General features: G+C 39.5%; 1 protein-coding gene across 1 annotated transcript in view; it reads right to left on the bottom strand.

The window, feature by feature from the left end:
- Nucleotides 1–815: 815 nt before the first annotated feature.
- CR1 (complement C3b/C4b receptor 1 (Knops blood group)) overlaps nucleotides 816–13,599 on the bottom strand; it is an 83,753-nt gene continuing 70,969 nt past the window's right edge. The window contains exons 63-73 of the mRNA XM_026864107.1: nucleotides 12,356–12,547; nucleotides 12,056–12,152; nucleotides 11,298–11,383; nucleotides 10,693–10,899; nucleotides 9,696–9,878; nucleotides 8,563–8,751; nucleotides 7,748–7,939; nucleotides 7,387–7,413; nucleotides 6,614–6,680; nucleotides 4,694–4,799; nucleotides 816–2,763 (exon numbers count right to left, since the gene is read on the bottom strand). Coding sequence (XP_026719908.1) covers nucleotides 4,709–4,799; nucleotides 6,614–6,680; nucleotides 7,387–7,413; nucleotides 7,748–7,939; nucleotides 8,563–8,751; nucleotides 9,696–9,878; nucleotides 10,693–10,899; nucleotides 11,298–11,383; nucleotides 12,056–12,152; nucleotides 12,356–12,547 — 1,331 coding nt within the window. The 3' untranslated portion in view covers nucleotides 816–2,763; nucleotides 4,694–4,708. The remainder of the gene's footprint in view (nucleotides 2,764–4,693; nucleotides 4,800–6,613; nucleotides 6,681–7,386; nucleotides 7,414–7,747; nucleotides 7,940–8,562; nucleotides 8,752–9,695; nucleotides 9,879–10,692; nucleotides 10,900–11,297; nucleotides 11,384–12,055; nucleotides 12,153–12,355; nucleotides 12,548–13,599) is intronic.

Here is a 13,599-nt window from a genome sequence, read left to right as displayed (position 1 = left end):
GTGTTCGTGACTCTTTTAATTATCAGTTCCAGATTCTAAGATGAAATAATTCATGCGGGACCGAGTTTCAGAAAAATGGTGCAGAACTCATGACAATTAGGACAAATTCATTTGTAGTGCTTAAGTCAAATTGCCTAGTAGCTGCTACCTCATCAGTGCTCACTGCAATCCCAAAGCTCCATAGATTGTAAAGCTTTGCAGTCTACATACAATCGTTTGTAGTCCACGCCAACTGATTTCGAGTATCACGACCACAAATTCACAGAAAATATGGCATAATATTTTTCTATTCCACCCTCGGAAAGGCTTCATTCTATAAGCAGCTGACTTTGCAAAGAAAATTAAGTACATTTTGAGTGTGAGCATCACACAATTAAAAATAATCCCATTGTGCTTAAAACGCTACTTAAAAATGCCTGAACTATATTCCCCTAAGGATTACATCTCTCACACGCTGGACACAAGTGCCAGAACACTCTCTGGGCTCTGCTCCTGACTTAAGTGTTACATCAGAACAGCCACATGATAACCTGCCTCTTCTCCCATCAAGTTTTTACCAAGTCTTTCAGGAGTGAACACTGTAAGGTTTTGTCAGTTCTGGAAAATTCTCTGCAATTCCAAAAGAAAACCAAAAGGCTGCTCAGCAAATTATCACACGTTCTCTACTCTGCCATTAAGTAATTCTGTGCACAAACTGCAAACTTCCACCTCCACAGTTACCACCTAACCCAAGTCTGGTACTTGAAAAAGCATCTTAAGAATAATGGGAGAACAGCTGCTTACCACATGACGAATGAAAGACAAACACTTACTGCTAAATAATTTAACGTTTTTATTTGTAATATTACAAGTCATCACTAGTCTTTACATCTGGAAAAATAAAAAAAAAGTGTAAAAATAAGGCCATTTTTTACAGTTATTTCACTTTAGCATTAAGTGCATTTCAGCAGATTTTTAAACATTGCAGATGCCATACATAATCAGGCTAGCTAGTGACCGACACACTCAATTCCCAGTACATCATCATAGCATTTACAAACAATTATCAAACTAGGTATCAGCTAGGCAATGAACAACAAGTCATTCTGTGGAGCCAAAACCCCCTTTTTAATAACCAGAGACTATTATGAACTCTGACAATACAACTGCTGGGATTGTCCCAAAAAGCCCTGTAAAGCCCTAAACAGTTCTATGTTATCCAACAGTCTGTTCACAACAGTGGAGAGCGCTGCCAATCCACCAGACGAGCAAGAATAGTTTAAATGCTGCTTCAGCCATCTGAAGTGAGGCAATTTGGCTTTTCTGGGCAAATTGGTTCTTATGAGCTGCCTGTATGTTGATAGCAAACTCAGAGATTCACAAAGCCAAAATCTGTCCTAATTAAGCTTTTGGTTTTAATAAGGAACTAGAAGTAGCCAATATGCATTTAAAGTAACAGCTATCAACACACATCTGAGTCTCAATTCGCAGCAAACGCTGTGATGGGAGTCACAGGCTTGACTAAAACACTTCATGAAGCAAGCAGCTACCTAAAGAAACCACATCTACCGCCACTGCCAGCGCACCCATTCCTTCACTCCCGCAACTAGAGCTGCTTTGGCCTTCCTTCAGTATGAAAAGGGGGGCTGACAGGGAAAGGTTTCTGTTTCTCAACAGGTATCTGATGCTAAATCTAGCATTACTGAGCTAGGTGTAGCACTAGTCTGTATATACAGAGATTGGAAATGCTGTATGTGGATGGAATACATGATTTCAAGTCACAAAGGCAAGGAAGTTAGATCCATATAGGGGCCTTTCTACCCTGAAAAGCAACAAAGTCCTCTCCAAAACTGACATCAAAGCTCCATAAAAATCAATTGTCCTAAGGAACTTACGCTGTGCTCCTGACAGATGGCTACCACTGATTTCTCAGCAGTTCCTTCGCTTCAGTACCTTCTGTCAACAGGCCAACAAATTCAAAGATGGGCCACCTCTGCTACAGAAACCTTCAGTTTTCCATTCCAACAAACCCACTGTAGTCTTTCTGGGACTACAGCAAAGCAACAAAAATACATATGGCTTTTTTCCTTCTTAAAGGCACTGGAAAAGCTATACAACTCTGATTTAAAGGCACATTTTAATTCAGTAGATACACAGAAACCAAGTTTGGCAAACAAAGAGGTAGTATAAGTAAAATCTAAATTGTGATAGTTTCAAAAAAAAAACCATAGCCTTAAATGGCACCAATCTCTTAAGGAAATTAATAATAAACCATTTCAGAATACAAGAGAACATAATCATTTGTACCACCTCAACTGCAAAAATGAACAAGGAGCACATCTGGATTTCAATAAGCAGAACTAATATCGGATAGTCTTCTGTAAGAAAAGAGGTAGCACTGAAGGCAGCAGGCAGCAGCAGCTGGTACTATGACAGCGATAGGTCCAGTACTCCCGCCGACACACTCTTGCATGCTACAGGTATGTGCCTTTAAGGCTGTTTCACACACACAGAAAAGACAGTATGATTGGCCCATAAGGAAAAGCAGATAGATGTATATATGTTTGGGGTTTTTTTTTTACCCTATTGATGATCTCCTACTGCAGTTAATCAGCAGTGTAAGACAGAGTACAAGATATTAAGCTACAGAAACTCAATGCAAGCGCAATCGTTTTCCATTTCTGATGGGTATACTCAACTGCAAATCCCCTCCCACCCCCCAAAAGGGTCATTCATGCTTTACAGCTCTTATATTCGGCAGTACATGGAGTGCTGTCACGTTTCCTACAAACAAAAAAACAAGTCAAATCAGAGATTTTACATTTAAATAGTTTTCACATTTATTCTGAAAGCACATCCTTAGTTTTATCATTAAATCAACAGGTAAAGTCATGAAACTAATTGATTTGTCCTCTTCTTACTAAGCAACTGCTAGACCGAGGAGATTGTTGCTTTATGTCATTTACTAGGCTGTTAAGAATGACTCAAAGAGCATTTGATCCAAACGGATCATTTCAAATGATGAATGGACCATGCCTGAGTATTATCAAAAACTGAGAACAGACAGAATAGTTACAGGATTCCTAACTAATTCAGAGACTACATCAGAAGCATCCCTTACAATTTAATTTAAATACAGTATGTTGTTTAGTACATATTTTGTAACCAGAAGCTGAATATTAGTTTGTGAGAATTTTGAATCTGTAGTCCACTAACAGCAAATTTGCAATACTTAAATATATGAGGATTAAAATTCATAATTACATCCATATATATATATATATATATATATGTTTTCAAGTTCTTGAATAACTCCTGTTTTGCTTTGCAGAATAAAACCCCTACCAAGCCTCTGCACTATTGCTCTAGGTCTCTAAGGAGTTCCAGATACCGTAAGAAAAGATCAGGGATTACTAGTGTGTACACACACACACCAGACCATTAATTTCTCTTATCACTGTCATTTTCAATCTTACCTTTTGCACATAAGAACTCTATCTCTTGATTCCTTTTTTTTTTTCCTCTCTCCAAAAATAAAGCCAAACGAATCCAAAAAACTAATCCTATCTCAACTTGAACCATTTTACTTCAGAGGTAAAGATGATATTCCTTAATCCATACATTATTCTGGAAGAAACTCCAAGCTTAATTTTCACGTATGCCATCTCAAACTTAGCAAAACCACTGACAAGTCACTTGTTCTTTAAAAATACAATCGAACTATGCATTTGAAAAGACCTTTACCTCAAGTTAGAATAAGAGACAGTATTTCAACCATTGCCGCCTCAGAATTTGTGCGGTGGAGAAAAGCAACACAAATGAAGATACTAGTTATCTAGTTATTAAAAAAGCATTTGTAGTGCAAATTCTGTTAAGGTAGTAATGACAAACCAGTGACAAGGAACAAGTCAAAGCTGTCCTGTCTTAAATCTCTTCTGCTCTAACAAGGTTTGCAGGGTCAGGTGTTTGAAAGAGCCGATTTGACCCTACACGAGTGCAGGAGCAATCGTAACTGTCATCAAACACATCTGGCCACTGGACTAAGCACTGGTTTAAAATACAGCAGAGGAAATGAGTTCCAAACAAGCAACTATATTTTGACCCTTTTTAGGGCTACAGAACTCTGAATTTGAAAAGAAATGACCTTTTATAAAAAGGTTTAAAAAAAGAAGACCGCGTTTGCACCTTTATTTTTTTTTCTAGAAAGTTGAAAATGCAGATGAATCAGTAATTCTGAGAGACACAGTCTGGTTTTCTCTGAAGGGATGCACACTGCCTTTATGATTCTAGTGCCCATGTAATGTGGCAAAGTTGTTTTTCACCTCCAACAGTCTTCTAATTACAGGGAATTATTAGCTAACGAAAGTAACACACCACCAGGATCCATTTCACATTACTACAACAGGTGCAAACACTCTCCTGAGTACGTACGTAGTTTCTATCTTACGGAAAAATGTTACTCACTCTTTAAAGACAACCCAATACTAAGATACGAGATACAACCACTGGAAGCTCTCATTTATGCTACTGGATGATAATTCTGCATGTAATATAGCCTATTCTCTCAAAATGAATGAGTGGTTATTATAGTCTTCCCCATGGGAAACTGAGGTTCACTGCTAGGAAGATTCCACACTTACGAAATTCTAAATAAACCATAATTAAAAAAAAGGCACTCCATTGCAAAAATCTAAATTAAGTGGAAAGTGTATACCTTTTCAAGATTCAATTAATTCATTTGCGCAGTTTCTTCCATCTCAGCTGGTACATTAGTTTTTAAAATACATGTTTCCTTGCAACTCTCATCAACTGTATACGAGCTGAACAGCAGAAGGGGAAAAAGGTCTAATTGAATGTCCTATAAAACTGGCAGATTAAACACACAAGAGAGGGCAAGAAAAGATTTTTGCTGTAATTTGAAGACTAAAACCCAGCAAGTATGAGGTACTGGAAGCACAACAGTTCACGCAGGCTCAGCTACATCAAGAACCCAGAAAACTCAATAGGGACATCTAGGTCTTAATAGAAGGAAGATTAGATCAGGGTTTTCAGAGAAGGAAGAGGTTTAATAGTCAGATGCTCACAGCAAGGAAGCTTAAGGAAAGCATTGGGCACGGTAAGAGACTTTTCACGTTGCAAAGTTTTCAGGAATAGAACATGTTTTCATTTCCGATGACGTTGCTTGAGATCCCTCCTCCTTTCTACACCCTGAGAAGTCTCTCCACGGATGAAGGCAGAAAGTGCTGCCCTAACACTGTTAACTCCCACGTGCTCTTATTTGGACCATCCAGACTGCAGGTTATCCACGTCACAGATGAGAGCAGGGAGTTACTCAGGAGTGCACAGGCACACAGCCACTGGGCTCACAGGGCCACTGGCCCTCCTAACTACACTGTACTGCCTAGATGGAAGATACTAAGGCTAAAACCTCACTGGATATAAGCTAGCTCTAGGGTTTAGTACTGTGCATACTTCACTACAAATAAGAACCACAGGAATATTTCCTCTGGTTTGCTTTATTTATAGCATCCCTTCCTCTGCTTCACATGCCCCAGATAAATTCCAACAGATTTTATTAAAGGGTAAATCAGTTCTGATGACATGCTTAACATTCCATTCGATGTGTACCACCTAACTTGCTCCGAATTTTCAGTATTTTGTGTGTTACAAACTGTTTCTCCAACAAAACAGGCTTTTTTCAAGAAGATAAAAATAAGACATCGCTGCAAGAAGCAATGCCCGGAGGCATTTAATGCCCTGCCACCCCTCCAGGAAAAAGCATACATAACAATCAGTTGTTTTGAAGTTCAAGAGGCCCTATACATCTCATTAAAAACAGAAAAACACTGCTACTTATGCATCTAATATTTTACAGTTGATTTTGCAAGTCTTTAACATAGGGACACCAACCACTGCTGCTGCAGGAGAAAAAAAACTGAAGTGGATCCACACCTTAAACGTTCCAGTAGCAAAGCTGTCTCTTTGCTTTTTCAAACAGCACAAGAGCACCAGCTTAGGCCAATTTTTTTTTTTTTTCTCCTCACATTTTCCTTGTAACTAAGACCATGTTATTTTATCCAAGGTGCTTCTGATCCAAAACACAAACCACAGTGGTTCTCCAGTTACCCTCCACTGGGTTCCAACAGAACATCTTACTTAGAGGAGAGGAAGCTCCTTAGTTCAGCCCCCAAGGTTTCCAGTTCACATAAACCACTCCGGCTCCTCCAGCCTGTGAGACTCAGCGATGCCAGAGGGTGTTCAAGCAATAAAATAACACAAGCCCACACAAGTCGATACTACCACTGCTTTTAAGAGGTAAACTGACATGTTTTAAATGAGATGCAAACAGTACTTTTCCTCATCAGGTGTGCCTATGCCAAATGCAAGTTAAGTACAGGGTTTTTCCTTCCTTGATATTAGTGCAAGTGTTAATTAGCAGCTTATCTGAATAGCAGACACAAAGTCAAATATATTGTTAGGCAGTTTAGCTTTCCATCAGCTGCTGTGATAAGCTCACAGGCATTTGAAAAAGAAAGGGCAGATAAAGCTCAAGACACTTACATACACGTTAGCACTGCTTTTCCTCAGTCACTTAGAAATTTGCAATAATAATAAAAAAAGTAAGCTTACTCACCCATTTTGTGAAAAGAATTTCTTATAGACCCAGAAGGCTGCCAGGAGCACCACAATTGCCACAATCACTTTAGGAAGAATTAAAAAAAAAAAAAGCCTTAGAGCAATAAAGATCACCAGTACCTCACAAAAAAGCCTCACAATTTTTTAGCAGAAATAGCACTGTCCTCATCCACAGTTCTATACACACACACACACACCCAAATAGCCTTAAAATTTGCATGGCTTACTTCACAAATATGTATTTGATGCTTTACTTAAGACTCCTGAAGATAGTTCAGCTCAAGAACAGTGACCCCCAAGATGGCCAAACCCCACCAGCAAACACTAAACCAGACATGCCACCATCCTAACATTATTTTTTACAGCAAGTTCGTAAGAAAATGGTGAGCTTACAAAAGTGGGTAACAGGTGGAAGGCCAGAAGATAGACTAAGCACTTTTGTTTACTGGCACAGTTATTTATCCCATGCTTCCAGTAAACCCAAGCTCTGACAAAGTTTATAAAAGCAACTAAATGGTGCAAGTCTGCCTTTGAAATCTGATGCTTCACAGACATGAAAAAAATACGTATTTGACATAAAATTAACCTATAATTGCTAAGTAATCTTAACTTTTCTTGAACTATGCAGCCTCAGGACTAAACAAGCTTTTTAAAAATAACCAAAACTCCAAAATCATGTTATGTTACTGCAGTCACAGGTGAGAGAGTATCAATTCCACATCAAAAGGACAATCCACACCGTATCTCGTTCACGTTTTGTAAGATACTTACCACAGATGATGGCTGTAATATACGCACCTAAAAACAGAGTGAATCAGTATCACAAGAGGAACATGTGAGCTTATTATTCGAACATTATAATAACAATATTCACAAAGTTATTTCAACTAGATCAAACGCTTCTCTCAACACAATCTTTGCAGCAGGCCAGTTTATACCACAGTATTTATTTAACTTAAAATATTCCTATTTTAAAATGGATTTTACTGAAAAAATATTTTTCTTATGTCAAGATAAAGAAGGAAGCTTGTATTAAATGACTTCTCCTGAATACCAAACGATGTGCCCAAGAAGTAAAGCTTCTGTTACGTGTATTTTCACTACAGAAGAAATTCTTGCAGTTCATACTTACTTAAGTGGCAAGTTGGCACTCCAGGATGCCACAGGTTTTCTCCAATATACTGAATACGAGCTTCACCACGTAACGTGTAGCCTGCATAGCACTCAATCGTAATAAAATCCCCAACAACATATGAAGATTTTTGTCCATCAATTACTCTACCATAATTTATGACTGGAGTGAAACCAGAACCTGCAGTCTCACCTGGAAAGAGAAGGGGGGGGGGGAAAAAAAAAAAAGAAAAAAGAAATAAAATCCAAGAACAGAGCTGGTACATCAAACAGATTCAAGAAATTGCCATCAAAAAGTCCCTGCATTTGTGTAAATATCAGAAGCTCAGACAATTCTTAAGGCATTTTCTATGCCTCCTGCTTCCTAGAGGCTGCAGACAACTTCTGCTGACAGACATGCCTCAGGCACACGAACAGAAATACAGGTCTCAGCTTTGTTAGGACAAACGGCTGCATCAAAGTAATGACAACCTCTGTTTACATTCTAACAAGTGATCACATGATGCAAAGCAAGGCGAGAATAAAGTCTGCCATCATCAAAGAATCTTCAAAAACCCACTCTCAGAACAAGATCTCACACCAGCTTTTGAACTCAACCAATTTCCATAAACAAAACTAAGACTGAACAAGGACTCCATCTCTGCCAAAAACTGTCCTCAGTTGCTGAAACTCCACCCTGTGACACTCCCAAACCAAAGGTAACCTGTTGGTGCCCTGCTGACAGCCCTCTGATGTCCAGGCTCTGCACAGGACTATGTCAGACATCCAGAACTTGTCACTATGCCCTCGATTTTATCAATTACGAGTTTTACTCACATGCACAGTCTTGTAAAGAACTCCAGGCATTCTGTCCTTGACAAGTCACTGTCATCTCTTTGGTGCCATCAGGAAAAGCACAGTGAACGTTGCACTTTATCTGAACAGACTCTCCTTCTTCATACGCAGATTTCACTGGAATCACTACTCCATGTGTGATCTTTGGGGCACCACATACACGTTCAGTAACTAATATATGAATTTAAAAGTTAGTAATAAATATGAGAATTTATAAGTATTTCATAATTCATTAACTCACTCCACAAATACACACTGCCTTCGTATGAGAAAAATAGATCAGCGTACCTAAATGGTTTACCACAATTTCAAGTATAAATATTTCCTTTAGGAGACTTAAAAGAAACATCACTGCAGGTGCTAAGGTAGCATGATCTTACGACGTGGTAGCGAAGAAATTCAGTTTTCTTGGTTAATTATTTTTGTAAGATGTAGAATTACTTCCAGGTGCCTTATCAGACTCATTCATTATGGCACTCCCAAACATACTCTTTGCAGAAGTGGTTCCTGGGAACTCATTACTGGAGTAGGCATGTACAAAATTCTCACTGTACTCTCTAACAACATTCCCTTTCCCTCTAGCACAAAGAGGAAGCAGAAAGGTTACAGAAAGACCTCTGCAATGTTCCCAGCCCTGCAAATTAGTCCTGACTTAGTAATTTGCCTAATCAAAATCTAACAACATTCTACACACCACACAAGATGCCTGGAAAGGAAGAGCTGCCCTAAGAGAACACAGACACATCATGATTTTGATTACTCTAGAAGGACACTATAGGTTTCCTCATTGTGCACACTCCTCGTTCTATCACAATTCAGAAACACATCTCTTCTCCTGTATTTACACAAAATCACTAGAACAAACACTATGATGCTACTAGAGTATGTCCACGTCACAACTTCTACACGCACATCTAAATCAACACTCATCTGAAAACTCTGGAGTTTAAGAGTCACTCAAACACCTAAAATGGTTGCCCACAGCTGAGGCTTCATGTCAACTTCCTCAGCTCCCGATTTCTGACTACAGTGTTATGACTTTAAATCTTAGTTAAGACACACTTAAAAACATTCTCAACACATAAAAAAAGCTGGACTCTTATTTAAGGGCTTACTTTTTTCACAAGTTGGTGTTGGAGAAGACCAGGTGTTATTTTCTCCACAGGTAACGATGCTTGGTCCAATCATGAAATAGCCTGGATCACACTCAAATGTGACTGAATCCCTGTATCTGTAGGGAGGTCCAAATCCAGATATTTTTCTTCCATTTTTAACTTTCGGGTTATCACATTTGACCACTGAAACAGCAAAAGAACAGCTCTGAAACATTCATTAACAGCATCTTTGCAACAGACACAGCATCCTTTTATTGCTCGTAAATCTCCTTATCTAATTCCTCAACACGTTTTGAGAGGCATTGTAAAAAGATAATTCTCTTGGAGGTGCAGAAGATACTTGTTTTAAGCTACTGAGTTGTAACTGTACAGTAGAGTAAGAAATTGTAATAATTGATATAATCACAATCCACTTCCAAAAGACACGTTCCTGTACCGTGGCAGAATTTCAGGAAACAAAATTATTTTGATTAGGGTTCAAATGACAACATGCAAGCATCTGGTATTTCTTCCTACACCTACAAAGCAAGTCTTTGTGTGCTTGCTGGGCTTTGAATTTGTTCCTGCACTTGCATAGTAGCTGTGGTTAGAAAAAAAGAGTTCTTCCCTACCTTTTTACTATTCATAATCTAGCTTCCACATTCTTGCTCTTTTTTTTTTTTTTTTTTTTTTTTTTTTTTTTCAGCTACCCAGTCTTTACAGTCTCTCAGTTCATTCACTTTGTCCTTGTCACTTCTACCACCAGCATGCTCACAGATATATTTTTAAAGTTTTAACTTAAATTTCAGTTATGCTCTGTGACATAATCAATCAATACCCGTAATGCAGTTGATCTGATCTCCACTGAAATATCAAAACTTAGTACCAGAGGATGTTTCTTCTTTTCTACAGGAAAGTTTATCCCCACCCCGCTACACCCTCCCCAAAAAGGGACAGATATTGAAGCTCTGGAGTCACACAGGCTATAATAAAGAAGCATATTAAAAATCCCAACAACCTCTACATTGTGGAGGAGGTTCACTCCAAATTCCATTTAACTGTGCATTGTAAGTGCAGACAAGAGTCGCTGGGCCGATGAGCGAGAAGGGATCCATGCCCCTTGGTACATCATTGCACGTGTAGGTCACTGATGTTTGATAAACATAGTTATCAGCTTCAGTGTAGCGCCCATTGGCGATGGTTGGAGGTGGTTCACACGGAATTACTAGAAATAAACCACACAAATCAGTCAGCAGAATTTTGCTGTTACTTTGTTCATCTCAGAAACAGCAAGTCTTGATTTTCAAATAATTTAATTTAAAATATGCTATATAGCTATTTCTAAGACAATCTACAGTTATAACTGGGAGTTTCCAATGGTTACTTATTACAGGGAGTCTCAATTTCAAGAAGAGGTTGACTTTAAATAATATGAGCTAATTACCACAGTAACTGATATTTTTCAGTAGTCATTCCTCAGGCACATCCCCAGTAGTTAAAAAAAAAAACAAAACAGTCCTATTTTACCATCATTTCTTATGCTGGAAAGTTTATTGCACAGCTGTTTTTAAATGAACTACCACCATCTGAATATAAACTTAAACATGGTAGTAATTTACTTACTTTCACATAAAGGAAGTTCTCTATTCCAGCCAACACCTTTATCCTTAATTACACAGGAAATCTCATCAATTCCAATTAATCTGAATCTAGGCAGGTAAAAAATTTTTAAAGAGGTGAAACTTAAGAAATCTCTCAATTCTCAGAAAAACTGATAGAAACTTTTTATATAATTCTGTTCTGTGATTACAGGGACACAACATATCAAGTTTTTGTTGTAATGAGAATGGTATCTTATTTTTTATTATTTTGCTAACAGTCTCAACTTCCAAAACACAAGAGAAGCAAATGAGACCACTAAAGGAACTGATGGTAGTCTCACCATCTAACACCAATGCCTTAAAGTTACTAATCCTAATGAAATAAGTTGTTAAAAGGGACAAAAAAGCCTTGCAAGAGGTTAGTGCTCTTACTTGATTTGCTATACTCAGACAGGTGGGCCATTATTCAATACAATAATTTAGGCTGATGACTAATATTTATTCCCTCTGCCACAGGAGCATCAGAAAAAGTCAGAGGTAACACCCTAGTTTTCACTCTGTCCAGGCTCACTAAAAAGCTTAAGCCTTGGTTGATGCAAACAGCAAGTAAAACCAGGGAATCAAATCTAGCTGTAATTTAATTTGCTCCATGTAGCATTCAGGTGATATTTCACATCAGAACTGGAATGGAACTTGTATAAGAAAATTTGGGTTTGGTTCAAATCTGGTCTAAACAGAAAAAAAACTTAAAAGGATTCATAACTTCACCAAAATACTTACCCTGCTGCACAAGAAAGAGTAGCTTTTGAACCAAATGTCAGATCTGTCACATTAATAAAACCGTGTTTTAATTCTCCTGGATGCTTACATTTTCTCTCTAGGGGAGAGGGAAAGAAAAAAATAAATCTACATCTTTGTAGTAATGTACAAGATTAAGTCTTTGGCATATACTGCTCTTACAGTCATTAGCATTTTTCGAGCTTCATTTAAAATACTGCAGAAGACTAATTCTCACTTGAAAAACAACCAAAACTGTTAAAATGCAAAGGGAGAAAGCACAAGAGCTCATGCACGCATTACCTGTACAGAACTGCTCTATGGGCGACCACTGTAAGTCTTCACCACACGTCCGAGAGGGTGATTTTCCGGGGATTCCCATATACCCCGGCCGGCAGACGTACGACACCGTGGTTCCAACAGAAAAGCTCTTCATCGTGTTGAATCTCTCCTCGAGCTCTGCATATTGCAGCCTCTCTGGAGGCATACACGTGTCTGCCGGAGCAAGAGGAAGGAAAAAGCAATAAAGAATCTCATCAGTAAGAAGAGGGACGAGCTGAAGGTACAGTTTAGGCATTGAAGCCAGGCTAACTCAGTAGGTTTTAGGGACTCACTAGTAAAACAAAAAGCCAACATTCTTAATAGCCAGAACTAGATGTATATTTAATTAGGTTTCAATTTTTTAATTTATATTTCAATGGCATCCAGTGTCCAACTCTCCACTAACTAGTACAGGTTACTTATTCATTTGTTTTCTCAAGTTCTTCTTCAGCATTCTACCCAGACAATGCATTTCCTTCCAGCGCACACTCTTTGTCTGTTTGCTTTATTCTTGCAGCTCAACCCGTGACTTCATTCACTGTACGCTCAGCTACGGTAAAACGCCTCTTTAGATCACTCCAGGACAAACAAACCAACCGACCACACTCGCACGGTTATTTCCCTTCCTGAGACAAAAGGCCAGGCAGATCACAAAGCGGGGGTTAAAACCAAATCTAAGAGACCTAGAGACTGGGGACGTTTTGAGGTGTGGTTAATGCTGGAGATCTAAAACTCCTCTATGCTAGAGGACTCAGAAAAACACATTCAAGCCCTTATCATCCAGATTCACGCGTAAGATCCGCCCAGTCTTTGCAACACTTGCACCCGACCGAGGCCATCACCTCGCTGACAATACCCTGCCCATCTGCCTCCATTGTTCGACACCCCCCAAACCAGAAACGGAAACCTCAAGCTTGGGGTCAGAACCGGCACCCGTGAGCCCCAAAGGCAGCTCGCCTATTTCCGCACCCCCACCTTTCTCCCCCCTTTTCGCCCCAAAGCCCACCGAAGCCGCCGAGCTCGCTGCTTCCGCCGCCGCCTAAAGCCACTTCCTCCTCCCCCTCCTCCTCCTCGGTGCCCACCGCCCCCCACCCGAGCCCAGCGGCCCCCCAAGGGCCAGGGGAAGGGAGGGCGAGCTCTCTCCCTCCTCCCGGCGGCTCCCCGGAGGCCGCGGCGGCCCGCCCGGCCCTCAGCCCCTCAGCTCGCGCATCGCCTCCCGCGGCCGC

Source organism: Athene cunicularia (genome assembly GCF_003259725.1).
Source record: "Athene cunicularia isolate RWA chromosome 26 unlocalized genomic scaffold, athCun1 chr26_part1, whole genome shotgun sequence".
NCBI classification, from domain to species: domain Eukaryota; kingdom Metazoa; phylum Chordata; class Aves; order Strigiformes; family Strigidae; genus Athene; species Athene cunicularia.
The sequence above is the reverse complement of the archived record's forward strand: the minus strand, read 5'-3'. Positions and strand labels throughout refer to the sequence as shown.